This window comes from Mobula hypostoma, chromosome 1, assembly GCF_963921235.1.
Source record: "Mobula hypostoma chromosome 1, sMobHyp1.1, whole genome shotgun sequence".
NCBI classification, from domain to species: Eukaryota; Metazoa; Chordata; class Chondrichthyes; order Myliobatiformes; family Myliobatidae; genus Mobula; species Mobula hypostoma.
Genome location: NC_086097.1, coordinates 38,888,237 through 38,915,087, shown reverse-complemented (window position 1 = coordinate 38,915,087; position 26,851 = coordinate 38,888,237). Strand labels below are relative to the sequence as shown.

The window sequence follows — 26,851 nt, the reverse complement described above, 5'->3', positions numbered from 1 at the left end:
GGTAAGTGATGTACATTAAGACTGCTGAAATTTACATTAAATGTTCTGTTTATCACTAAGGTACAGTACTTTGCCTGTTATGGAACTTAGTTTAATCTCTGCTACAAGTAACATGCTACATTCTTGAAAGGGAATCTAATTCTCATCTTAAAATAGTTCTGAAGCATATCTTAAGTATGATAGTTGGTAGATTTGGTAGATTTAAAAGCTAATTGAGCTGACAGGGCTTTAATACATTTAATTTCTTAGACTAAGTTTTAAAATTATCTGCTTGGAATACTGGAAAAATGTGTGATCTAGTAATTTATTTCTTCCTAACATCACTAGAGGATAACTGACACCAATTTTTATTTTCAATACCCCTTTATTAAATGTGCTTGTCAATTAGTTTTCTAGATGAGCCATTTTTTCTCTCTCAAAATGCCTGGACTCTGTTAAATCAGTAGCTAGTAAATAGGTACTACGATTAGTAACAGACTGGACTTGCCCTGCACTGGCTACTACTGTTGACACTACTTCTAGAATATCTGTAGCATTTGTCAGCAGTGATATCACATTCGTGCAGTTACAAAATCAGACTGCAAAATTAAAGCAGAGTCTGGAAATTATTAAACTACAATCCAAGTTTGGAACCAGAGATTGCCTAGCAGTAATTTTGCTTAATATACCATTTGTTGCTTAAAGTTTCCTAAGAATATTTTAATGTACTTTCCAGCAGGAATAATTTGCAAATACCTTTGCATTGGATTAGATTCAGGATTACTTTTGCTTAGGTTGTGCAAAAAAGTTAACAATTTGTTTATTGCTGCGTGTGAAGTACCAGGCATCTGGTTTTGTTTAACTGCCCAATGGTGACTTCAGGTGATGCTGTCAGTTTCAGAATTTATTAATAGTCACAGCATTTTGTCATCATTTCCAACTATCAAGTGTGCCACTGTTTTTAGGTAAAATTAGTCATTATTTTTTCAGAGCTTCTTCATTGTGCTCTGGTTTTTACATCTGTTCATTTAGAAAGTTCTGATTATTTTGTGTGCACATCCTTCAATATAACATGTAAATAAACTTTACTCCATAAGTTATATAAAAATACTTGATATCCAAAATACATCTTTGTACATACAGTATTTGCATAGTTTTAAAGTTAATATCTAGAACATTAAAATCTTTTTGGTTAATAAATCAGAACTTAATTGTCCAATTTTCCTTTAATACCAAAATGATTTAATTTACTCTGCATAGTTTTAAAATAAGTATGACTTATGTAGTGTATATCCATTGCCTCATTTTTGAGCAACACAGATCATTCTTAATCAATTCTTGATCTCGAACATAGACAAGAGAGGACAAGAGCAGCAGCTCTGGAGGTTTATTTAATAACACCAAGTTCTCAGTTCTAAGTCCATCATAATGCATCCAATTACCATCAATCATAAAAGCAGCCGAGTAATGATGCTCCTCCTTATTGAAAAGTGTTGCCCCTTCTAGTAAGTACCTAGGAACAAAAAATCAGTTTATTTTTCCAAACAAGCATTCTATTTCAACATCTTTTAATAGAATGTGATTGCTTCTAAATTCTATTTATATTCCCTTAATTTCATGCAACCACCCCCTCCCCCAATCTGGGTAATCTATGGTCCAAACAATTTATTCTCACCTCCCACATATATGCAGACTGTTACATGTTCAGTCTGCAGCCAAAAATCAATAAAAAATTAAGAGCTTAAGTTTCTTTGCAAGTTGTTTCAAGAGTATGCAACTTTGGGACTATCAATCTTGCTGAGTGATTCTGTTGCACTGCTCTAGCATTAATGATTGAACCAGTCGATTTCAGGTACTATTACTCTTGATTTTCATAAATTCTATACTTCCGTGCGGTACAGTATTTTAAATAGAATTTTGCCAGTAATGATGTAAAAGGAGAATTGTATCACCTCAACTTATGTTATAAGGAAAATACCTGTGTTCTGCCACATCCAAACTATATGGCACATAAGCCAGTTCCTCAGATTTCCATTGCTGCATATTTAGGATGACAAATGGAGGAGCGTCATGACAAAAAATTCTCTGTGTGAACTCCCGTTGACCATTACATCTAGGAAAGGTGTAGTGCCATGTTAGAACTCAGATACCAAATGGCATATGATAATAAAAAATCTCCATTACTTAGACTTAGTTTTTAAATTATCCTTTCATATTCTCCAACTTACAAATTTTCAGTTAAGTTCATTTTTCAAGATGACAGGCCCATTAAATCATCTCAGTTCCCTTAAGGTGACAAGTAACTACACAAAACTCAACTCAGGGCATGTGACAAAATTACCTCTCATAGTATCTTTGTTTAAATTTTTCCACAGCTAAGGCTAAATCTAATAAGGAAAAAACACACAAAGTGAAGGTATTAACAAGTGCAGCGGACATATTGCAAAATGGAAGCCAGTATTTTAATTTTGTACGCACACATTCAGTCCTGTTTCACACTTAAAACAACTTGATTGTTGCTTGAGGGATGGGGAAAAAACTAATGCATAATAATTAGTTTTTTGAAGAAAATGAATATATTAGTTTTTCAATCACAAATGAGAAATTCTGCAGATGCTGGAAGTAAAGCAACACACAGAATGCTGGAGAAACTCAGCAGGCCAGGCAGCATCTATGGAAAAGAGTTCAGTAGGACTGGAGAGGAAAAAAATGGATGAGGAGTCAAGAGTTAGAAGGTGGGGAAAGGGGGCAAAGAAACACAAGGTGATAGGTGAAACCTGAAGGGGGAGGGATAAAGTAAAGAGCTGGGAAGTTGATTGGTGAAAGAGAAACAGGGCTGGAGAAAGGGGGAGTTTGACAGAAGGCCATGGAAGAAAGAAAGGAAGGGGGAGGAACACCAGAGGGAGGCAATGGCAGGCAAGGAGTTAAGGTGAGAGAGGGAAAAGGGGATGGGGAATAGAGAAAGGGATGGGGGGGTCATTATTAGAAGCTTGAGAAATTGATGTTCATGCCATCAGGTTGGAGGCTACCTTGATGGAATACAAACTGTTGCTCCTCCAACTTGAGTGTGGCCTTGTTATGACAGTGGAGGAGGCCATGTATGGACATGCCAGAATGGGAATGGGAAGTGCAATTAAAATGGATGGCCGCTGGGAGATCCCACTTCTTCTGAAGGACGAAGTGCAGGTGCTCGGCGAAGCGGTCTTCCAATCTACATTAGGTCTCACCGATATACAAGAGGCCACACCAGGAGCATGAGATACTATAGATGACCCCAACAGACTCACAGCTGAAGTATTGCCTCACCTGGAAGGACTGTTTAGGGCCCTGGATGGTAGTGACAGAAGAGGTGTAGGGGCAGGTGTAGCACTTGCTCCACTTACAAGGATAAGTGCCAGGAGGGAGATCTGTGATACCTGCAGAAAGCGGGGAGTGGGAGAGGGAAAGATGTGCTTGGTGGTGGGATCCAGTTGGAGTTGGTGGAAGTCACGGAGATTTATGTGCTGGACGCAGAGGCTGGTGGGGTGGTAGGTGAGGACAAGAGGAACCCTATCGCTGGTGGGGTGGTGGGAGGATCATCCTCACTCTCAATAATTTCTCCTTTGGCTCCTCCCACTTCCTTCAAACAAAAAGTGTAGCCATGGGTACTTGCATCGGTCCCGGCTATGCCTACCTTTTTGTCAGCTACCTAAAACAGTTTATGTTCCAAATATACACTGGTGCCACTCCCCAACTTTTCCTACGCTACATCGATGACCTCATTGGTGCTGCCTCGTGCACCCAAGCTAAGCTCGTCAACTTCATCAATTTTGCCTCCAACTTTCCCTTTGTCTGGTCAGGGAAAGTGAGGAGGTGATAAAGAGGAGCTATAGGTAAGTAGTCACACCAGGGTCTTGGGATACAGATGAGTGGGTAACAGTCAGGAGGGGTAAGAGCAGGAGTCAGATACTAGAGAGTAGCCCTGTGGCTGTCCCCCTTGACAATAAGTACTCCCGTTTGAATACTGCTGGGGAGGATGGCCTACCTGGGGGAAGCAACAGTGGCCGCACCCCTGGTACAGAGTCTGGCCCTGTGGCTCAGAAGGGCAGAGAAAGGAAAAAGGCAGCAGTAATAGGGGACTCTATAGTTAGGGGGACAGACAGGCGATTCTGTGGATGCTGGAAAGAAATGTGGATGGTCGTTTGCTTTCCAGGTGCCAGGGTCCGGGATGTTTCGCATCCACAATATCCTGAAGTAGGAAGGTGAACAGCCAGAGGTCGTGATACATATTGGTACCAACGACAGGTAGAAAAAGGGAGGAGGTCTTGAAAACAGAGTACAGGGAGTTACTTTATACTTTATTGTCGCCAAACAATTGGTACCAGAACGTACAATCATCACAGCGATATTTGATTCTGAGCTTCCCACTCGCTGGATTACAAATATTAAGTATTAAAAATAGCAAAAATTAGTAAATATTAAAAATTTAAATTATAAATCATAAATAGAAAAATGGGAAGTAAGGTAGTGCAAAAAAACCGAGAGGCAGGTCTGGATATTTGGAGGGTACGACCCAGATCCGGGTCAGGAGCCGTTCAGCAGTCTTATCACAGTTGGAAAGAAGCTGTTCCCAAATCTGGCCGTACGAGTCTTCAAGCTCCTGACCCTTCTCCCGGAGGGAAGAGGAACGAAAAGTGTGTTGGCTGGGTGGGTCGTGTCCTTGATTATCCTGGCAGCACTGCTCCGACAGCGTGCGGTGTAAAGTGAGTTCACGGACGGAAGATTGATTTGTGTGATGTGCTGCGCCATGTTCACGATCTTCTGCAGCTTCTTTCGGTCCTGGACAGGACAACTTCCATACCAGGTTGTGATGCACCCTAGAAGAATGCTTTCTACGGTGCATCTATAAAAATTAGTGGGGGTTTTAGGGGACAGGCCAATTTTCTTTAGTTTTCTCAGGAAGTAAAGGCGCTGGTGGGCCTTCTTGGCAATGAACTCTACTTGGTTGGACCAAGTCAGGTCATTTGTGAATTGGGTCGTGTGGTCCGCTACTCCTTCTGAAGCCAACAACCAATTCCTTCGTCTTGCTGACATTGAGGGATAGGTTATTGTCTTCACACCATGCCACCAGGTTCTTAATTTCCTCTCTGTACTCAAACTCATCATTACCCGAGATATGGCCTACAATTGTTGTGTCATCAGGTATATTGAGTTTGATGGAAACTTGGCTGCACAATCATGGGTGTACAGTGAGTACAGCAGGGGGCTGAGTACACAGCCTTGTGGGGCACCGGTGCTCAGAGTGATTGTAGAGGAGAGCTTGTCCCCTATTTTTACAGCCTGTGTCATGTCTGTGAGGAAGTTGAAGATCCAGCTGCAGATCTGAGTGCTAAGGCCCAGGTTCCGGAGCTTAGGAATCAGTTTATTTGGAATGATGGTATTAAAGGCAGAGCTGTAGTCAATGAAAAGGAGCCTTACATATGCGCCTTTATTCTCCAGGTGTTCTAAGGAGGAATGTAGGGCCAGAGAGATGGCATCTGCCATTGACCTGTTGCTCCGGTAGGCAAATTGCAAAGTGTCGAGGTTGACCGGTAGGCTGTGATTAATGTGTGCCATAACCAATCTCTCGAAGTTAGGAAGGAAATTAAGAAGCAGGACCTCAAAGGTAGTAATCTTGGGATTATTGCCTGTTCCATGTGATAGTGAGTATAGGGATAGAGTGAGGTGGAGGATAAATGTGTGGCTGAGGGATTGGAGCAGGGGGCACGGATTCAGATTTCTGGATCATTGGGATCTCATTTGGGGCAGGCGTGACCTGTACAAAAAGGACAGGTTGCACTTGAATCCCAGGGGGACTAATATCCTGGCAGGGAGGTTTGCTAAGGCTATTGGGGAGAGTTTAAACTAGAATCATTGGGGGGTGGGAACTGAACTGAAGAGACGGAGGAAGGGGCAGTTGGCTCACAAATAAAGAAAGCTTGGAGACAGTGCGAGAGGAAGGATGGGCAGGTGATAGAGAAGGGATGCGCTCAAACAGATGGTTTGAGATGTGTCTATTTTAATGCAAGCAGCATCATGAAGAAAGCAGAAAATGGCTTACAGCATGGATCAGTACTTGGAGCTGTGATGTGGCCATTACAGAGACTTGGATGGTTGAATGGCAGGAATGGTTACTTAGAATGCCAGGCTTTAGATGTTTCAGAAAGGACAGGGAGGGAGGCAAAAGAGGTGGGGGTATGGCACTGCTGGTTAGAGATAGTGTCATGGCTGCAGAAAAGGAGGAAGTCATGGAGGGATTGTCTACTGAGTCTCTGTGGGTGGAAGCTAGAAACAGGAAGGGATCAATAACTTTACTGGGTTTTTTAAATAGACCACCCAATAGGAACAGAGACATCGAGGAGCAGATAGGGAGACAGATCCTGGGAAGGTGTAATAATAACAGGGTTGTCATAGCAGGAGATTTTAATTTCCCAAAGATTGATTGGCAACTCCCTAGAGCAAGGGGTTTAGATGGAGTGGAGTTTGTTAGGTGTGTTCAGGAAGGTTTCCTGACATAATATGTAGATAAGCTTATAAGAGGAGAGGCTGTACTTGATCTGGTATTGAGAAATGAACCTGGTCAGGTGTCACGTCTCTCAGTGGGAGAGCATTTTGGAGAAAGTGATCACAATTCTATCTCCTTTACCATAGTATTAGAGAGGGATAGAAACAGTCAAGCTAGGAAAGTGTTTAATTGGAGTAAGGAGAAATATGAAGCTATCAGGCAGGAACTTGGAAGCATAAATTGCGAACAGATGGTCTCGGAAATGTACAGCTGTAATGTGGCAAATATTCAGAGGATATTTGCGAGACATTCTGCATAGGTACGTTCCAATGAGACAGGGAAAGGATGGTAGGGTACAGGAACCATGGTGTACAAAGGCTGTTGAAAATCTAGTCAAGAATAAAAGAAGAGCTTATGAAAGGTTCAAAAAACTAGGTAATGATAGAGAACTAGAAGATTATAAGGCTAGCAGGAAGGAGCTTAAGAATGAAATTAGGAGAGCCAGAAGGGGCCATGAGAAGGCCTTGGCGAGCAGGATGAAAAAAAACCCCAAGGAATTCTACAAGTATGTGAAGAGCAAGAGGATACAGAAGCAAGAGCAAGAGCAGACAGAAACAGGTGAATTGATTATGGGGAACAAGGACATGGCAGACCAATTGAATAATTACTTTGGTTCTGTCTTCACTAAGGAGGACATAAATAATCTTCCAGAAATAGTAAGGGACAGAGGGTCCAGTGAGATGGAGGAACTGAGCGAAATACATGTTAGTAGGGAAGTGGTGTTAGGTAAATTGAAGGGATTGAAGGCAGATAAATCCCCAGGGCCAGATGGTCTGCATCCCAGAGTGCTTAAGGAAGTAGCCCAAGAAATAGTGGATGCATTAGTGATAATTTTTCAACTCGTTAGATTCTGGACTAGTTCCTGAGGATTGGAGGGTGGCTAATGTAACCCCACTTTTTAAATAAGGAGGGAGAGAGAAACCGGGGAATTATAGACCGGTTAGCCTAACGTCGGTGGTGGGGAAACTGCTGGAGTCAGTTATCAAGGATGTGATAACAGCACATTTGGAAAGCGGTGAAATGATCGGACAAAGTCAGCATGGATTTGTGAAAGGAAAATCATGTCTGACGAATCTCATAGAATTTTTTGAGTATGTGACTAGTAGAGTGGATAGGGGAGAACCAGTGGATGTGGTATATTTGGATTTTCAAAAGGCTTTTGACATGGTCCCACACAGGAGATTAGTGTGCAAACTTAAAGCACACGGTATTGGGGGTAAGGTATTGGTGTGGGTGGAGAATTGGTTAGCAGACAGGAAGCAAAGAGTGGGAATAAACAGGACCTTTTCAGAATGGCAGGCGGTGACTAGTGGGGTACCGCAAGGCTCAGTGCTGGGACCCCAGTTGTTTACAATATATATTAATGACTTGGATGAGGGAATTAAATGCAGCATCTCCAAGTTTGTGGATGACACGAAGTTGGGTGGCAGTGTTAGCAGTGAGGAGGATGCAGGGTGACTTGGATAGGTTGGGTACGTGGGCAAATTCATGGCAGATGCAATTTAATGTGGATAAATGTGAAGTTATCCACTTTGGTGGCAAAAATAGGAAAACAGATTATTATCTGAATGGTGGCCGATTAGGAAAAGGGGAGGTGCAACGAGACCTGGGTGTCATTATACACCAGTCATTGAAAGTGGGCATGCAGGTACAGCAGGCGGTGAAAAAGGCAAATGGTATGCTGGCATTTATAGCGAGAGGATTCGAGTACAGGACCAGGGAGGTACTACTGCAGTTGTACAAGGCCTTGGTGAGACCACACCTGGAGTATTGTGTGCAGTTTTGGTCCCCTAATCTGAGGAAAGACATCTTTGCCATAGAGGGAGTACAAAGAAGGTTCACCAGATTGATTCCTGGGATGGCAGGACTTTCATATGAAGAAAGACTGGATGAACTGGGCTTGTACTCATTGGAATTTAGAAGATTGAGGGGGGATCTGATTGAAATGTATAAGATCCTAAAGGGATTGGACAGGCTAGATGCAGGAAGATTGTTCCCGATGTTGGGGAAGTCCAGAACGAGGGGCCACAGTTTGAGGCTAGAGGGGAAGTCTTTTAGGACTGAGATTAGGAAAAACTTCTTCACACAGAGAGTGGTGAATCTGTGGAATTCTCTGCCATAGGAAACAGTTGAGGCCAGTTCATTGGCTATATTTAAGAGGGAGTTAGATATGGCCCTTGTGGCTACGGGGGTCAGGGGGTATGGAGAGAAGGCTGGGGCGGGGTTCTGAGTTGGATGATCAGCCATGATCATAATAAATGGGGGTGCAGGCTCGAAGGGCCGAATGGCCTACTCCTGCACCTATTTTCTATGTTTCTATGTTTCTATAAGATGTGAGAGAATAGGACCAATCAAGTGTGACAGTGGAAAAGTGTGTTTGGAACCGGCGGAGATAACTGAGGTACTTAATAGTCATAGTCATACTTCATTGATCCCGGGGGAAATTGGTTTTCGTTACAGTTGCATCATAAATAATTAAATAGTAGTAAAACCATACGTAGTTAAATAGTAATATGTAAATTATACCAGGAAATAAGTCCAGGACCAGCCTATTGGCTCAGGGTGTCTGACCCTCCAAGGGAGGAGTTGTAAAGTTTGATGGCCACAGGCAGGAATGACTTCCTATGACGTTCTGTGTTGTATCTCGGTGGAATGAGTCTCTGGCTGAATGTACTCCTGTGCCCAACCAGTACATTATGTAGTGGATGGGAGACATTGTCCAAGATGGCATGCAACTTGGACAGCATCCTCTTTTCAGACACCACTGTCAGACAGTCCAGTTCCATCCCCACAACATCACTGGCCTTACGAATGAGTTTGTTGATTCTGTTGGTCCTAATGAAGTTCAGTATTCACTAAAGAAAAGGATCTTGGCAACTATAGGGATGACTTACAGCAGATTGAAAAGCTTTATCATATAGACAGTAAGAAAGAGGATGTGCTGGAGCTTTTGGAAAGCAAGTTGGGTAAGTCTGTGGGACCAGATGAAATGTACCCCAGGCTACTGTGGGAGGCAAGAGAGGAGATTGCTGAGCCTCTGGTAATGATCTTTGCATCATCAATGGGGATGGGAGAGGTTCCGGAGGATTGGAGGGTTGCAGATGTTGCTCCCTTATTCAAGAGAGTAGAGATAGCCCAGGAAATTATAGACCAGTGAGTCTTACTTCAGTGGTTGGTAAGTTGATGGAAAAGATCCTGAGAGGCAGGATTTATGAACATTTGGAGAGGCATAATATGATTTGAAACAGTCAACATAGCTCTGTCAAAGGCAGGTCGTGCCTTGAGACTGATTGAATTTTTTGAGAACGTGACTCCTTCTTCTTCAGCTGTCCATCGATTTCGATGTTGACTGTGACTAAACATGTTGATGAAGGAAGAGCAGTAGCTGTAGTGTATATGGATTTCAGCAAGGCATTTAATAAGGTACCCCATGCAAGGCTTATTAAGAAAGTAAGGAGGCATGGGATCCAAGGGGACCTTGCTTTGTGGATCCAGAATTGGCTTTCCCACATAAGGCAAAGAGTGGGTGTAGATGGGTCATATTCTGTATGGGGGTCAGTGACCAGTGGTGTGCCTCAGGGATCTATTCTCTTCGTGATTTTTATAAATGACCTGGATGAGGAAGTGGAGGGATGGGTTAGTAAATTTGCTGATGACATAAAGATTGGAGATGTGGATAGTGTGGAGGGCTGTCAGAGGTTACAGCGGGACATCGAAAGGATGCCAAACTGGGCTGAGAAGTGGCAGATGGAGTTCAACCCAGTTAAGTGTGAGGTGGTTCATTTTGGTAGGTCAAATATGATGGCAGAATATAGTATTAATAGTAAGACTCTTGGCAGTGTGGAGGATCAGAGGGATCTTGGGGCCAAGTCCGTAAGACACTCAAAGCTGCTGCGCAGGTTGACTCTGTGGTTAAGAAGGCATACAGTGCATTGGCCTTTATCAACCTTGGGATTGAGTTTAAGAGCCGAGAGGTAATGTTACAGCTATATAGGACCCTGGTCAGACTCCCCTTGGAGTACTTGTGCTCAGATCTGGTCACCCCACTACAGGAAGGATGTGGAAACTATAGAAAAGGTGCAGAGGAGATTTACAAGGATGTCGCCTGGATTGCGGAGCATGCCTTAAAAGAATAGGTTTATGAATTTGGCCTTTTCTTCTTGGAGCGGTGGAGGATGAGAGGTGACCTGATGGAGGTGTATAAGATGATGAGAGGCATTGATCGTGTGGATAGTCAGAGGCTTTTTCCCAGGGCTGAAATGGCTATCATGAGAGGGCACAGTTTTAAGCTGCTTGGAAGTAGGTGCACAGGAGATGTCAGGGGTAAATTGTGTTTTTTTTTTAAAACGCAGAGAGTGCTGAGTGCATGGAATGGGCTGCTGGCAACGGTGGTGGAGGCAAATACGACAGGGTCTTTTAAGAGACTCCTGGATAGGTACATGGAGCTTGGAAAAATAGAGGGCTATGGGTAACCCTAGGTAATTTCTAAAGTGAGTACATGTTGGGCACAGCATTGTGGGCTGAAAGGTCTGTATTGTGCTGTAATTTTTCTATGTTTCTACCCTGCCTTCAAATTTACCTGGTCCATTTCCAACACCACCCTCCACTTTCTCAATATCTCTTTATCTCTGGAGACAGTTTATCCACTGATGTCTATTACAAACCCACTGACTCTCACAGCTTTTTGGATTATATCTCTTCCCATCCTGCTACTTGTAAAAATGCCATCCCCTTTGCCAGACCTGTAGTTCTTTCACCAATCAACTTCCCAGCTCTTCACTTCACCCCTCTCCCTTCCCTGGTTTCATCTATCACTTTGTGTTTCTTCCTCCCCTCCCCCATTCCTTCTAACTCTGACTCCTTTTTTTCCCAGTCCTGCTGATGGGTCTCAGCCTGAAATGTTGACTGTACTATTTTCCATAGATGCCGCCTGGCCTGCTGAGTTCCTCCAGTATTTTGTGTGTGCAGACCACATTAGTTCTATTGGATATACAATAGAAGTATATGTGACATTGAGAATTTTGGAATTGAACACAAGTACTTATTGATTAAAGAAAGAAATGTAAATTTTAAAATGTAAATAAATGTAAATGTAGAAGCATGTACCAAATCAGGCTCTAAATAACTATTCCATGTTTATTGCAACTATATCAACAACCTAGTATTACAAAGTGCTGCATTTTTCTCAAGTATCAAACTAGGCTTCCAGAATTTTTTTTAAACTTACAAAAATTCCTTAAAGCATATTCTAAAATAGAAATCACCAGCTAGTATCATAACGCTGGTAGGAAATCTTCAGCCAGTTCTCTCAACCTAAGATTTCAAAAAAAGTCTAGGGCAAAATTAAGTATGTCTTTCATGGTTTCTGACCTATGTTTAGGTAGGGAAAGATAATGGGAATTTGTTCACTCATTATTCAGCTTCCATTTAACAAGGATGCCTGCTCACTGCTTTACTTTAGAGAGGCTCTGCTCCAGACAGATTCATTTCATAAAACACATTTCCTATAATGGACTATAACTCACTCCTTGGTCACTGTTAAACCAATTACTGGCCTGTATTCAATTTGTAAGCACATTAAGTCAGTGAACATACCCAAGTTCTTCACAGAGCTCGGTCCTGGGACAGAATAATTCATCCACTGCTGCTTGAATTACATCACCCAAGAGAGAATCTCGTGAAGGACTTCAGCAAATAAAAAGAAATCTTAGTCTCTAAATTGGGAATCACATCACAAGCAAAAACACTTGCATTGTGTTGCACTGTGTCAGCATCAGTTAAACCAAGAGAAGAAATTTATCAAACAAAAAATGATTAATTTCAGTAAAATATTCACAGTAATACATTAACTTGTTAATTACAATATTACTTCAAGCTGCTGAATTGTGATCTTGTATGATTTCTTGTTTCGGAATTGCTTCTCACAATAATTGATCACTTTTTATTTCTGATTAACAGGGAACATCTTAAATATCACAAGTTTAAATTACTCATCTATCCAAGTTTAAATTACCATGCACAGGGTAGTGGATGGTGAAATTGAAAATGCTGGACATAACACACAGATGTGAAGCTTTAATTTGGTGTCTCTAACAAATTTTACCAAACTTTCTCTGTTTTTTCAGCCTTTCGGCTTTTGTTTCAAGTTTAAGTTAACCAGAGATGACTCTCTAGTAATTGCATCATATGATACAAAGTTTATGAACTGTGATCATTTTCTTACAAGTTATTTAGTCAAAATGGAGGCACAACAGTTTTGTATCTCAGCAGAAAGCTGAAGTATGTTAACAGTTGCCTGTTCAGTCTAAACTTAATTCAGTTTTCTGCAAATTTCATCTGCTGTTGAAAAGTTTTTCAACTTCAGTTATTTCCTGAACACTTTCATTCTGAACTCAAAAAATGCAAAGAAGCTGAAAATGCCTCTTCATTATGCCCTTATTATTAATTTTTAAAACTTGTGCTATTTTCTTTTACTTGCACAGCTTTTGAATGGAAATAAATGGAAAAAATAAGTATCAACTTGGACATAGTATTTAGAGACATTACCTCCATACTACTCTTATGTCAGTAAGTGACTGTGTAACGAATGATAAAATGAGATGTTTGTTATTAAAGATTAATTCACTATGTATGTCCTTAACTGAAATTCCACTGGACCAGGCAATCCAGCATTTAAAGAACTTTAAATATTGTACTGAAAAAAGAAATCTTTAAGAATCCCTGTGTTCGCAGAGACTGAATGAAGCTCATTCTATTCTGTCCAGTTTTAAAAGAAACAAATTAGGTCAATATTATGACAATTTATAACTGATAAATTCATACCAGTAAGAACAGGGCTTAGATTATCCTAACTCATTTCATAGAACTACTACAATTCGCTGGTTGCAAATTAAAATTAAGCTTTCTTATTGGAAATAAAAGTAAACCTACTAGATTACAATTGTCTTGCGCTGATCTTCTTGCACACGTGCTGGGCATCTTCCATTAGAACAAAATGTTTCCTGTATGGTAGACATAAGGTTCTCCAGATTCCTTGTGAAGTTGTCATGTTCATTCCCAAATAGGTCAATTTCTAAAGAGGCCTCATGGACTTCACTTTTGTACTGGCATTTTTCCATCTTATCCCAAATCCATAACAACTTCACAGTTGTAAATTTATATGAATCCATCAAATATAGAAAACACTCAACAAATTCCTTTCCCAAGTAGGTCGATAACTCTCTACGAAAATTCTCATTTTCACTGAGAATCACATAGAGTAACATCAAAAATCCATCAATGGTGCAAGTATTTTTTAGGCTGATCCTCACATACAATGGAGTGCAGGCCATTGCGTTTTTTCCAGCTTTGATGGTATACACTCCACCCCATGGAAGAACAGGTCTCCAGAAAGGTCTACCTCCATTGGAATTATTTGCAATTGATGCTCGGATCTCTTCAAATAACGTTTTAGTCCTAAAATAAAAGGTAAAAGGTGAGGTGCTCAGAAATTTTACAACCCACTCTTGATAGACTTAGGCAATTTTATACAATGTAAAAATGAAACATCAGAATTTTTTTCCCTAATTTATCAATCATGACACGTTTCTTCAGGTGGTTCCAGTAGTGTTATTTTAATCCAATTACTGGCTGGATTACTAGCTAACAGTAAAACAAAGAGTTTATATAATCAGATAATTGGATTACCAAATTTACATGTACAAGTCAGCTATTAATACTACATATGTAGGGAACAAATCATCTGGCAGAGCATGCTATCTTTTTCAAATACCTACAGTGCTACAACATTCAAATCAATAGGATTGGTAACTTCATGACTAAATTTAATTTTGAAGATGATTATTTATGAATCAAAGAAAGAAATATTGAATCCAGAGAACAGAGTAACAGGCTATTAGCCCAACATATGCCAACAGGATCTGTTGCAATGTAATAGGCGGACAAAATCAAAAAGAGTGAATGCAGGACTGCAGGTGTTATATTTGAATGCACACAGTACACAGAAAAAAGGTGGATGAACTTGTAGCACAGTTACAGACTTGGTTGTATGATGTGGGCACCATTGAATCTTGGCTGAAAAGAAGATTATAGCTGGGAGCTTAACATCCAAGGATACACATTGTATTGAAAAGACAGGCAGGTAGTCTGTCGAGGGGGTGGTGTGGATCTGTTGATAAAAAATGAAATAAAATCATTAGAAGGAGTTGACATAGGGTTGGTGAATCATTGGTGTTGAATCATTATGGATAGAGCTTGGAACTGCAAGGGTAAAAGATCCTGATAGGAGTTGTATACAGACATCCACACAGTAGTAAGGATGTGGTCTACAAATTACAACCGGACAGAGAAAATGCATGCCAAAAGGGCAATGTTTCAATAGTCATGGGGGATTTCATTATGCAGATAGATTGGGAAAGTCAGGTTGGTGCTGGATCCCAAGAGGGAGAATTTCTCGAATGCTTATGGGATGTCTTTTTAGGAGAAGCTTGTGGTTGAGCCCATTAGAGGATCAGCTATTCTGGAATGGGTGTTGTACAATGAACTGGAACTGATTAGAGAACCTTTAGGGGCCGGTGACCATAATATGACAGAATCACCCTGAGATTTGATAAGGAGAAGATAAAGTCAGATGTATCTGTATTATAGTGGAGTAACGGGAATTACAGAGGCATGAGAGAGCAGCTGACGAAAATAGATTGGAAAAGAATACTGTCAGAGCTGATGGCAGAGCTGCGATGGCTGGAATTTCTGGGAGCAATTCAGAAGGCACAGGATAAAAAACATCCCAAAGAGTAAGAAGTATTCTAAAGGCAGGATGACACAATCATGGCTAACAAGAGAAGTTAAACCCAACCTAAAAGCCAAAAACATAGCATATAATAGAATAAGAATTAGTGGAAAGCTAAAGGATTGGGAAGCTTTTAAAAACCAACAGAAGACAACTAAAAAAGTCATTAAGGAAAAGATAGACTACAAAGGTAAGCTACCCAATAATATTAAAGAGGATACCAAAAGTTTCGGCAGATACATAAAGTCTAAAAGAAAGGCAGGAGTAGATATCAGACTGCTGGAAAATGACACTGAAGAGGTAGTAACAGGGGACAAGGAAATGGCAGACAAACTGAATAAGTATTTTGCATCCATCTTCACTGCGGAAGACACAAGCAGTATGCCGGAAGTTTGAGAGGTCAGAGGGCAGAGTTGAGACTCTACTCACTGGAATTCAGAAGAATTAGGAGTGACATCACTGAGCCCCATCAAATATTGCAGGCCCTCAATACAGTGGATGTGGAGAGGATGTTTCCTATGATGAGAGAGTGTAGGACCAGAGGACACATCCTCAGAATTGAGGGGCATCCTTCTAGAATGGAGATGAGGAGGAATTTCTTTAGCTGGAGTGGTAAATCTGTGGAATTCATTGCTACAGGTGGCTGTGGAAGCCAAGTCATTGGGTATACTTAAGGCTGAGGTTGATAGATTTGTGATTGGTCAGGGCATGAAAGGATATGTGGAGAAGGCAGGAGATCGGGGCTGAAAGGGAAAATGGATCAGCCACAATGAAATGGCAGAGCAGACTTGATGGGCCAAATGTTCAGATGTTTGGACAACGATTGTAAAGTTCGGGCACAGCCCCAAGAGCATATCGAAGCAACTGAAACTTATGTTTGGATGATGATTTAGGCACCAGGCCAGACTGAAAAGATCAGGGAGTCGGTGCCCAAGGCGAGATTTAGGCTGGTTCAGTTCACTGCTCCGCCATGTTTACTCAGCTCTGTACCGAACTATGGGCCTGAGACTCGCTTTGTGGACTTTAGCTCAGAACGCTATTTACTTGCAGTTATTGTTTGCAAGATTTGATTTTTTTTTTCTCTGCACAGTGGGGTGCTTGATGGTCTTTTTTTAATAGGTTCTTCTGGGTTTCGTGGCTACCTGTTAGGAGACGACTCTCAAGATTGTATAATGAGATAAACAATAACGAGGTAGATTGTCGGTCAGAGTACAGTTTAGTCGTTTTAGAGTGATAGAAGCTGTCCTTGAGCCTGGTGATATATGCTTTCAGGCTTTTGTATCTTGATGGTGAAGGAGATGTGGGGATGTGTGGAGAAAAAATATCCATGGTGGCAGCCGCCTTTGATCATGCTGGCTACTTTACCAAGGCAGCAGAAAGTGTAGACAGAGTCCTTGGAAGAGAGACCAGTTTCTGAGCTGTGTGCACATCACTCTGCAATTTCTTTCAGTCATGGGCAGAGCAATTGCCAAATCCAAGCAGCAAAGCATCTGGATAGAATGATTTCTAGTTAAAAGCTGATGAGGGTCAAAGTGGACGTACTGAATTTCTTTGGCTTCCTGAGAAAGTGAGCTTTCTTGGCCATGACAGGCTATTCGTGATGCTCACTCCAAGGAACTTAAAGCTCTCAATCTCAGTACCATTGATGTGGAAAGGAGCATGAGCACACCCCGCTTCCTGAAGTCAATGATGAGCTCTTTCCATTTGCTGTCAATGTGGGAAAGGTTGTTGTCATGACACCATGTTACTAAGCTCTCTATCTTCTTCCCCTATTCCAACTCGTTGTAATTTGAGATACCGCCACTGCAGCGGTATCATCTGCAAGCTTGTTGATGGAGTTAGAGGATGTATTTAGTATTAAGTTTGTGGCCTATGCAATCAGTATGATGGTTTCAATGTAATCTGTAGATTAGATGTTGTCCGCTGCTCACAAAATTTCTATGGTTGTGGACTTAGATAATATCCCCAACTGAATTACACAATAACCTACCCCTTCAAAACAGAATGTATATAAAACAGATCTATTTTACATAATTGTTCAAAATAGGCACTAAAGCAATACATTTTAAAAGAAAGACTATTATCCTCAATGCTCAAACCAGCAAAAGCAAACACGCACACACAAAATTTCTACCTTAAATCTACTTATTTTAAGATCCAAGTTATTAGTCCAGAAAGTAAACTTGCCAAGGTCTATTTTTTGTGTGTGTTGCTTGAATTTCCAGTGTCTGCAGATTTCCTTGTGTTTGCCAAGGTCTTTATTCCTTCTCCATCAGTTTTGTGATTTGTTTCCATACATATTAAATTCATATTTCAAGTTATGACTCAATTTTTGTCTCCTATTTTCATTTTTCTTAAATACTTCTTATCTGGAGTGATTGAAGACAATTGGTCAGTACTCTCCGGAGTTGAGGAAAATGAAGAGCAATTCTGTTTACTGACAGGCTAGACATGGAGGTAATTCTCTTTAAGGAAGAACCTAAAATTTGGAAGAAGTACTGCAGTAAGAGGAAGTCCATTGATACGTGATACAAAAAGAAAAATTGACTAAGTGGTCCATGACTATCTGAAGTAACTAATTTCCATAGTATTAAAAGGTTAAAGATCTTTATTCCTTGGGGAATTCTTTTTCTTAGATAGCCATGAATGCTTAGTTATTCACTGTAATAAGGTTGGGATAAAGATCTTTGGATAAGAAAGAACTGGGCAAGAACCATAAACAGAGAGGCAAGCAATATGGCCTAACCCCTCCTGATGCTTTCCTGGTTCTAATGCAGCTGTTTAATTCATTCCTGAATAATTCAAAATTAATCATTATTCTCAATCATCAGTATGTGCTTTTTGCAAACAAACAACATTCAAATGTTGCAAAGCTCTCTCCCCGTCCCATCCCATTCTCCAGAGCAGGTGGTTTCTCCTGGAGAATTATGGCCTCTGATTCACTAAAGGTAATTAAGAAGGTAAATATGGTTTTAAATTCAAGGTCACAAGGTATTGGTGTACAAGAAAAGAGTTGAGGCTTGTGGCAGGCTAACCATGAGTGGCAAGATAAGTTTTGGGGAGTGGAGAGAAACAGGTAGCCTACTCCCATTGTATTTGATATATCAAAAGAATTGAATTGACTTTATTTCTTATATCCTTCACATACATGAGTAAAAATCTTTACGTTATGTCACCATCTAAATGTGCAATCATAGTAATTTATAATAAATAGAACAGTCAATGTAACATAGAGTACACGCAAACCAGCATGAGTTCATCAGTCTGATGGCCTGGTGGAAGAAGCTGTCCCAGAGCCTGTTAGTCCTGGGTTTTATGCTGCGGTACTGCTGCCCAGATGGTAGCAGCTGGAATAAATTGTGGTTGTGGTGACTCGGGTCCCCAATGATCCTACGGGTCCTTTTTACACACCCGTCCTTGTAAATGTCCTGAATCATGGGAAGTTCACAACTACAGATGTGCTGGGCTGCCCACAACCACTCTCTGCAGAGTCCTGCGATTCAGGGAGGTATAGTTCCCATACCAGGCAGTGATGCAGCCAGTCAGGATGTTCTCAATTGTGCCCCTGTAGAAAGTTCTTAAGATTTGGGGGTCCATACCAAACTTCCTCAACTGTCTGAGGTGCTGTTGTGCCTTTTTCACCACACAGCTGGTGTGTACAGACCATGTGAGGTCCTCGTTGATGTGGATGCAGAGGAACTTGAAGCTGTTTACCATCTCAATCCCAGAGCCACTGAAATCAATAGGGGTTAGCCTGTCCCCATTCCTCCTCTAATCCATAACCAGCTCCTTTGTTTTTACAACATTGAGGGAGAGGTTGTTTTCTTGACACCACTGTGTCAGAGAGATGCCTTCCATTCTGAGAATATTTTCAGCACACAAGAGGGAATTCAACATTGTGTTTCTACTGAAAGATAACCACTATAGTCTAAAGCAGTTTCCTTTGTTATATCTGATGTACACTCAGTGGCCACTTTATTAGGTTATCTGTACACCTGCTCGTTAATGCAAATATCTAATCAGCCAATCATGTGGCAGCAACTTAATATATAAAAGCAAGCAGACATAGTCAAAAGGTTCAGTTGTTGTTCAGATTGAACATTAGAATGGGGAAGAAATGTAACCTAAGTGACTTTAACCATGAAATAATTGTATGTGCTAGACAAGGTGGTTTCTCAGAAACTTGATCTCCCGGGGATTTTCCACGCAGAACAGTGTCTACAGAGAATGGTGTGAAAAAGAAACAAAAAAAAACGGTGTGCGGCAGCTCAATGGGTGAAAATGCACTGCTAATGAGAGAGGTCAGAGGAGAATACCCAGACTGGTTTACTGGTTCAAGGCAACAGTAACTCAACCACGCGTTACAACAGTGGTGTGCAGAAAGACCATCAATAACCATCTTGAAGTCCTAACAAAGATCTCGGCCCGAAACTTCGACTGTTTACTCTTTTCCATAGATGCTGCCTAGATGGCTAATTTCCTCCAGCATTTTGGGTGTGAGCCTTGAAGTGGACAGGCTACAACCAGAAGAGCATGAAGCAGAAGGAGGTAAAGTGGCCACGGTGTATAATCATAGCAATTTAGATATCTATTAATGACTTTTTGCTGTTACTGGAGACTTAATCAACTCAACAATCTACTGTAAAAAACATTGCAAACTTACAACATTCCTTCCAACACCTTGACTTGCTCCTTTTATTACGATGTCATCATTAAAAGATCCATTTTATGGATGTACCATAGAACTCTTTTTTTTAAAAAATGCAATTTTCTTAATGTTGTGCTGTATGACATAGCCCAATTCAAAACTGAAACTGTACAAATACTCCCAATTATTCTGCAGACTATCATATCAGTTAGTGAACATATGGAGAACCACAAGTCATGGTTTTGAAGTGCCCTGAGGATAGGAGCGAGTTTACCCCAATAACTGACACACCTCCTGCAATGAAGTGAACTCCAGAAAAGTTCAAACAAATTCGCGTGTGGCCTGTGAACTCATCGTTAACTTTGTGCTCACCTCTCACGCTGATAGTACCCTACTCCAGTCCGGTTCAAGTGCTGCACGTCCCCTGCGGTGTCGACAATCACGCCATAAGGCACGGAGCTCGCATCCATAACCCCATCGGCCACTGGCCCCCGCACTCGCGGCCTGTTGTTGTTATTGTGCAACGTCACTCCCCGTCCCGACGCACACCGCGCCCGCGGGAGCAGGGGCGGGGCCACGTCTGAGGCAAGGAGGCAGGAGCGGCCAGGGTGGGCGGAGCGAGCGCGGAGGCGGGGCCCACCACACGGGGCGGGGCTTGGCTGGGGGAAGTGGGCTGCAGAGCAACGGAACAACCCGCAGGAGAAATTGAGCGGCATCTGTGGAAGTGAAAAGATTGATCGACGCTTTGGGTCGAAAGCCTGCATCAGATTTCCTCTAGCAGTTTAGAGACCGTAGAGGCGGCAATCCGGAACGTCACCACATCGAGCAGCAGCAGTTGTGATTGTAGAAACTCCTTCCCTCCAGCAGTTTAAGGAGGAAATTTTAATGGTGTACAGCATAGCACAGAATGCCAATCCAAACTATTTGCCTGGACATGGTCTACCATTCCCCCATTCCCTGCCTGTAGGTATGATTATTTAAATGTGTCTTAAACTTTAATGACATGAACTGAACTATTGGTACAAGGAATGTAGATAATGGTGACACCATTGTATTTTATGTACACATTGTGACTAAAGTATAGTTTTAAGGGGGAAATATCTTTTGTGAGAGTGGTGTACATTGCTATGATTCTTACATGATTATTCTGGTTTAAAATTATGCACGATGGTACAATTCATAAATTTCATCATTATAAGACACAGGAACAGAATTGGGGCATTTGGCCCATCGAGTGTGCTCTGCCATTCAATCCTAGCTAATCCTTTCTTTCCTCCTCCTCTGCCCCACTCCCCAGCCTTCCCCCTGTAACTTTTGATGCCATGCCCAATCAAGAATCTATCAATCTCTGCCTTAAATACACCCAATGACCTAGTCTCCACAGCTGTCTGTGGTAACAAATTCAACACCATCTGCTTAAAAAAAAATCCATCTGTAGAAATTTGCTAGAGTCTTTACTGAAATAACTAATTTCCCCAAACTCCTAATGAAGTGCAGCCATCTATGTGTCTTCTTCATTATTGCATCAATGGGTTGGACTCAGGAGATCCTTGGATATGTTACCATCGAGAAACTTGAAGTTGCTCACCCTTTCGACTGTTGCTGCCTCAATATTGATTGGTGTGTGTTCTACTGATTTTCCCTTTCTCAAGTTCACTATCGATTCCTTGGTCTTGCTGTCGCTGAGTGATGCCAGTCCACCAGTTGATCTATCTCACTCCTTATCACCACCTGAGTTCTGCCAACAACAATGGTGTTATTAGCATATTTATAGGTGGTGCTTGAGCTGTGCCTCACCACACAGAATGACACTGCCTAAGCCAGAGATCAGTGCCTGGACTTCTATAACATAATGAATTGAAAAAGGGAGTTACATATAATACCTCTAAGTTTGTAGACTGCACCAAGCTGAGACAGAGGGAGAGGATGCAAAGCAGACCCGGTGTGCTTTAGAGATACAAGAGACTGCAGATGCTGTAATTTGTTGCAAAAAGCAGACTGTTGGATACATTCAGCAACATCGGTGGAAACAAATAAACCTGAAATGTTGACCCTCCCTTTGCTTCCAAAGATGCAGCATGACCTGCTGAGTTCTTCTGTCTTTTTCTTGGGCCCTTAGCTCCCGGTGGAGCAGAGGCCATCGATGACCTCCCATCTCCGTTGTCCAAAGTCGATGGCATGGTTGGAGTTCGTCAATGTTCCTGTAATCCATTGTATCCACTGTACAGGGAATTCAGTTTCACCAGGGCCTTTTATCCATTGGCACCCTCAGGAACATAGGGTTGGACTTTGAGAGGTGCAAGTTCTTCCACCTGATGTCTGTCACACACACACAAAAAAACTGAAGGCAGATTATTATCAAAATGGTTACAGGTGGGGAACCAGTTGCTAAAAGCAATTGTTCAGGTGTAGCAAACAGTAAGGAAGGCAACTGGAAGGAGGATTTGAATACAGGAGCAAGAATCTACATTTTTGCAGCAGATACATAACCATTGGTGTGAGACCATCAAGAGTAGTCTATGTAGTTAGGTCTCCTCATTTCAGGAAAGATTTTCCTGTAATAAAAGAAATGCCACAAATGTTTATGAGACTGATTCTTGAAATGGCAGGCTAGACACATGAGAAGAAATTGGACAGGTGAGCCTATATTCATTGGAGCCTAGTAGAATGATAATGGGATCTCACATAAAATTCCAACAGGATTAGACAGACTACCTACAGTGGGAATGCACCTAGAGTCTGGTGTCAGGACGCTGGAGCAGGGATCAAACTGCAGACCCAGTACTGTGCACACAGTGATATTAATTGAGTAACAAATCCCAAAGTGCAAACAAAGTCAGCATCAAAGTTCAGGCAGAAATCAAAACATTCAGAGAAACCCAAAAACCAGAATTGGGAAACAGGCAGAGTCAATATTCAGACAGACAAAGTACAGATACAAATGATGGAAAGACTCAGGAAAATTCACCAGCACAATCTGGCAACAAACAGGTGAAAACACAGGACTGAAATACACTGAGCAATAAACAGAGGCAGATGATAGGTGGAGCACAATGAGACACAGGTGGTAGCAAAACAGGTAATAATGAGAAACAGATGAGAGATGGAGTACCCAGAATGGGGAAAGGAGCACATGGGGCATGAAAACAAACAAGAGCACATGGCGATACAAAACCACAGACTGATGGCGAGGGGGAAAACACACAAAAAGACAAAGTTCAACTGGAGGTACTGATAGTAACAACCCCCCCCCCCACAAACGGATGCCTCCTGGGGTCACGGCAGGTAAAGCTGGGTGCTGGCGATGGAAGTCCCTGATGAGAGAGGGGTCCAGGCGGGGACTCAGTACCTCTCCTCAGGACCGTAACCCTCCCAGTCCACAAGGTACTGGAGGCCACGGCCCTGGCGATGAACGTCCAGCAGTTGACGCACCATGAAGGCCTCTGACCCATCGATGAGCCAAGGGGGTGGTGGTTTGGGGACAGGACAGGGGGGTGGCTCATGAAAGGCTTGATGCAGGACACATGGAAGGTGGGTTGAATATGGCGGAGAGTGGAGGGGAGCTTGAGACGGATGGCAGCAGGGCTGATGACTTCAGCAATGGGAAAGGGGCCAATGAAGTGGGGGACAAGCTTGCAGGGATCCACCTTGAGGGGCAGGTCTCAGGTTAAAAGCCACACACGCTGTCCCTGGTGGTAACATGGAGCCTTGGAGCAATGGCGGTCAGCTTGATGCTTGATCCTAGCAGAGGCATGGAGAAGGGCAGAGCGAATGCACCTCCACGTCTGCTGACAATGGCAGATGAACGCCTTGGCAGATGGAACGCCAACCTCCTCCTGGGCAGGAAACAGTGGAGGTTGGTAGCCAAGGCAGCACTCAAAAGGGGACAGACCGGTGGATGAGGACGGATGAGAGTTTATGGCACACTTGGCCAAGAGCAGCTGCTGACTCCACGCGGAGCCGTTCTGGGAGACCAGACACCACAATACTGTCTCTAGCTGTTGGTTGGCCTGCTCGGTCTGGCCATTGGTCTCTGGGTGGAATCCTGAAGACAGACTCAGAGGCACCCAGAAGATTCCAGAATGCCCTCCAGAAGTTGGATGTGAGTTGAGAGCCCCTGTCTGACGCAACATCTACAGGTAAACATGCAGTACTAATAATTTGGGTGTTTCTTTGCCAGAGGGGAGTTTAGATAAAGGAATGAAGTGTACAGACTTGGAGAAATGATCAACTACTGTGAGGATGGCGGTGTTACCATCTGATGGGGGAAGGCCAGTGACAAAATCCAGGGCAATGTGGGACCAGGGTCTCTCGGAGATAGACAGAGGCTGTAACAGAGCGGGTGACCGGTTAGAATTCTTGCCTTGAGCACAGACCGAGCAGGCTGAGACAAAGTTGTGGATGTCATCTCCCAGGGAGGGCCACCAGAACCGCCGACTGATGAAGACCTTAGTATGCTTGGGTCCATGGTGACAGGATAACTGGGAAGAATGACCCCACTGCAGTGCCTGTGAGTGGACAGAGCTGGGAACATAAACACTACTAGTGGGGCATTGACTAGGGGCTGCCTCGCTCTGTTGAGCAGCTTGCACAATGGATTCAATGTCCCATTGTGCTGCACCCACGAGACAGTGAGCAGGGAGGATGACATCAGGTACCTCAGGGGTCTCAGAGGAGGGAAATCTTTGAGAGAGAGCATCAGGTTTTCCATTCTTGGAAATGGGGTGGAAAAACAGAGTAAAATTGAATCTTGAGGAAAAACAGGGACGAGCGAGCTTGACGGGAATTGAGACACTTGGCAGTACTGATATATTCCAGATTCTTGTGATCTATCCAGACTACGAATGGCACCTTGGCTCCTCCAGCCAATACCTCCGCTCCAGGCTAGCTTCACAACCAGTAGCTCCTGGTTTCCGACATTGTAATTCCGCTCCGTCGGAGTGAGGTGGTGAGAGTAGGCGGCACAGGGGTGTATCTTCTCATCCTTGGCCGAGTGCTGAGAGAGAACAGCTCCTACACCAATGTCAGACACATCCACCTCCACAATGAACTGCTGGTCAGTGTCGGGTTGAATCAGGATGGGGGCAGAGGTGAAACATTCCTTCAGGTCAGAGAATGCTTTTTCAGCAGCAGGGGACCAGGAGAATCTGACAGATGAAGTAAGAGCAGTGAGTGGTGCAGCCAGTGTACTGTAATCACTGAAGTAGCGACAGAAGTTAGTGAAGCCCAAGAAGCGTTGTAACTCCCGGCAACTCGAGGGTTGGGGCCATTCGACTATCGCCTTGACCTTCTGTTCGTCCATCTGAATGGAACCGCCTGAAATTACATACCCCAGGAAGGAGATGGTATTGCGATGAATCTCACATTTCTCAGCCTTCACAAAAAGCTGGTTCTCCAAAAGGCACTGGAGAGCTCTGCAGACATGACCTGTGTGTTCAGCAAGGGACTTACAGAAAATCAAAATGTCGTCAAGATACACAAAAACAGATTGGTTCAGCATGTCCCTGAGAACATCATTTACCAGGGCTTGGAAGATGGCAGTGGCATTGGTGAGACCGAATGACATGACCAGATACTGAGGTGGTGTTGAAGGCCGTCTTCCACTCGTCCCCTTCGTGGATGCAGACAAGATGGTAGGTGTTACGGGGATCAAGACAGGTGAAAACTGAGGCTCCTTGTAGTAGTTCAAATGCCGAAGTCATGAGCAGTAGTGGGTGACTAGAAAAATAATGCCTACCCCTTAATTCATTTTTCCAATCCTCCTGCCACTTCTTCTCTGTACCTTTTTTAATCCTACTTCTCAATTCTGCTCTGCCTAGGGGAACTCTAATTTCTACTTGCCTGCTCTGTAAGGAAGACTTTGCAATGCCATCCACAATTTCATTTCCCTCCACCCCAGCATGCCCAGGTTTCCATGAAAATCTAACTGCACAACCCATCTTCTCTACTCTAAACAACATTAAGAGAATCTCAATAACTATGTCAGGACGAGCAGCAGCAGAATCCAAACAGATGATATTCCTACGTGGTCGAGAGTCTTCTATCCACCATAAGGCCCAGAGGATTGCTAATAATTCTGTTGCAAAGACAGAAACACAATCTGAAACCCGGTGACCAATCTTAACTCCAAGTTGAGACACATACATCCCAAATCCTGCCCTACTGCTCTCTGGGTCCACTGAGCCATCAGTAAAAATCTTCAGATAAGATCCCCATTTATTATTTAAATACTCATTTGTGATCAACACCGATGAAATTGCACTGCTTCCCTTAAGCTGAAAAAGGAGGAATAGGTCTACTTCTGGTTCTGGAAAGAGCCAAAAAGGGACGGGTGGCAGGCAAATTTGGCCAATTATGTCTTCCTCAGTCAGTTTCAATTTCACATCCCAGTTATTAACCAAATCTAAAAATGGGTATCTTTTAATTTTACTTTGGCGCTCCGACTTCCCCTGCAAAAGACACTTTGATGGACAGCTGTGATTGAATCCATTTGGTTTTACCCAATACTGCAGGCCCATAGAGAAGAAGTGGCAGGAGGATTGGAAAAATGAATTAAGGGGCAGGCATTATTTTTCTAGTCACCCACTAGTTAAAAAGGTCTCAGACTGTTACCTTTTAAGTCATAGAGATAGGGTGAAATTTACAAGACTTAGGTTGGGGCATTGTGGGCTAAACTATTATTTAAAGGTAATAGGAAAACTTCCTACTGGATTATGTGACTGTGGTAGTCCAGAGACAGTCCAGCATGTTTTGCTGAGCTGTAATCAATACAAAATTGAAAGAAGCATGTTGTTCAAGAGGCCATCTGGCTTAAATTTTTGTTTGGCCATCAAGAGAATCAACATCTGATTGA

General features: G+C 42.6%; 1 protein-coding gene across 1 annotated transcript; it reads right to left on the bottom strand.

The window, feature by feature from the left end:
* Positions 1-1,229: 1,229 nt before the first annotated feature.
* On the bottom strand, positions 1,230-20,563 carry c1h14orf28 (chromosome 1 C14orf28 homolog). The gene is made up of 5 exons (XM_063046942.1): positions 20,371-20,563; positions 13,493-14,017; positions 12,158-12,247; positions 1,958-2,092; positions 1,230-1,492 (listed from the first exon to the last, which is right to left on the bottom strand). Exons 1-5 carry the CDS (start codon positions 20,466-20,468, stop codon positions 1,258-1,260), a joined length of 1,083 nt encoding a protein of 360 aa, XP_062903012.1. The 5' UTR covers positions 20,469-20,563; the 3' UTR covers positions 1,230-1,257.
* Positions 20,564-26,851: the final 6,288 nt, after the last annotated feature.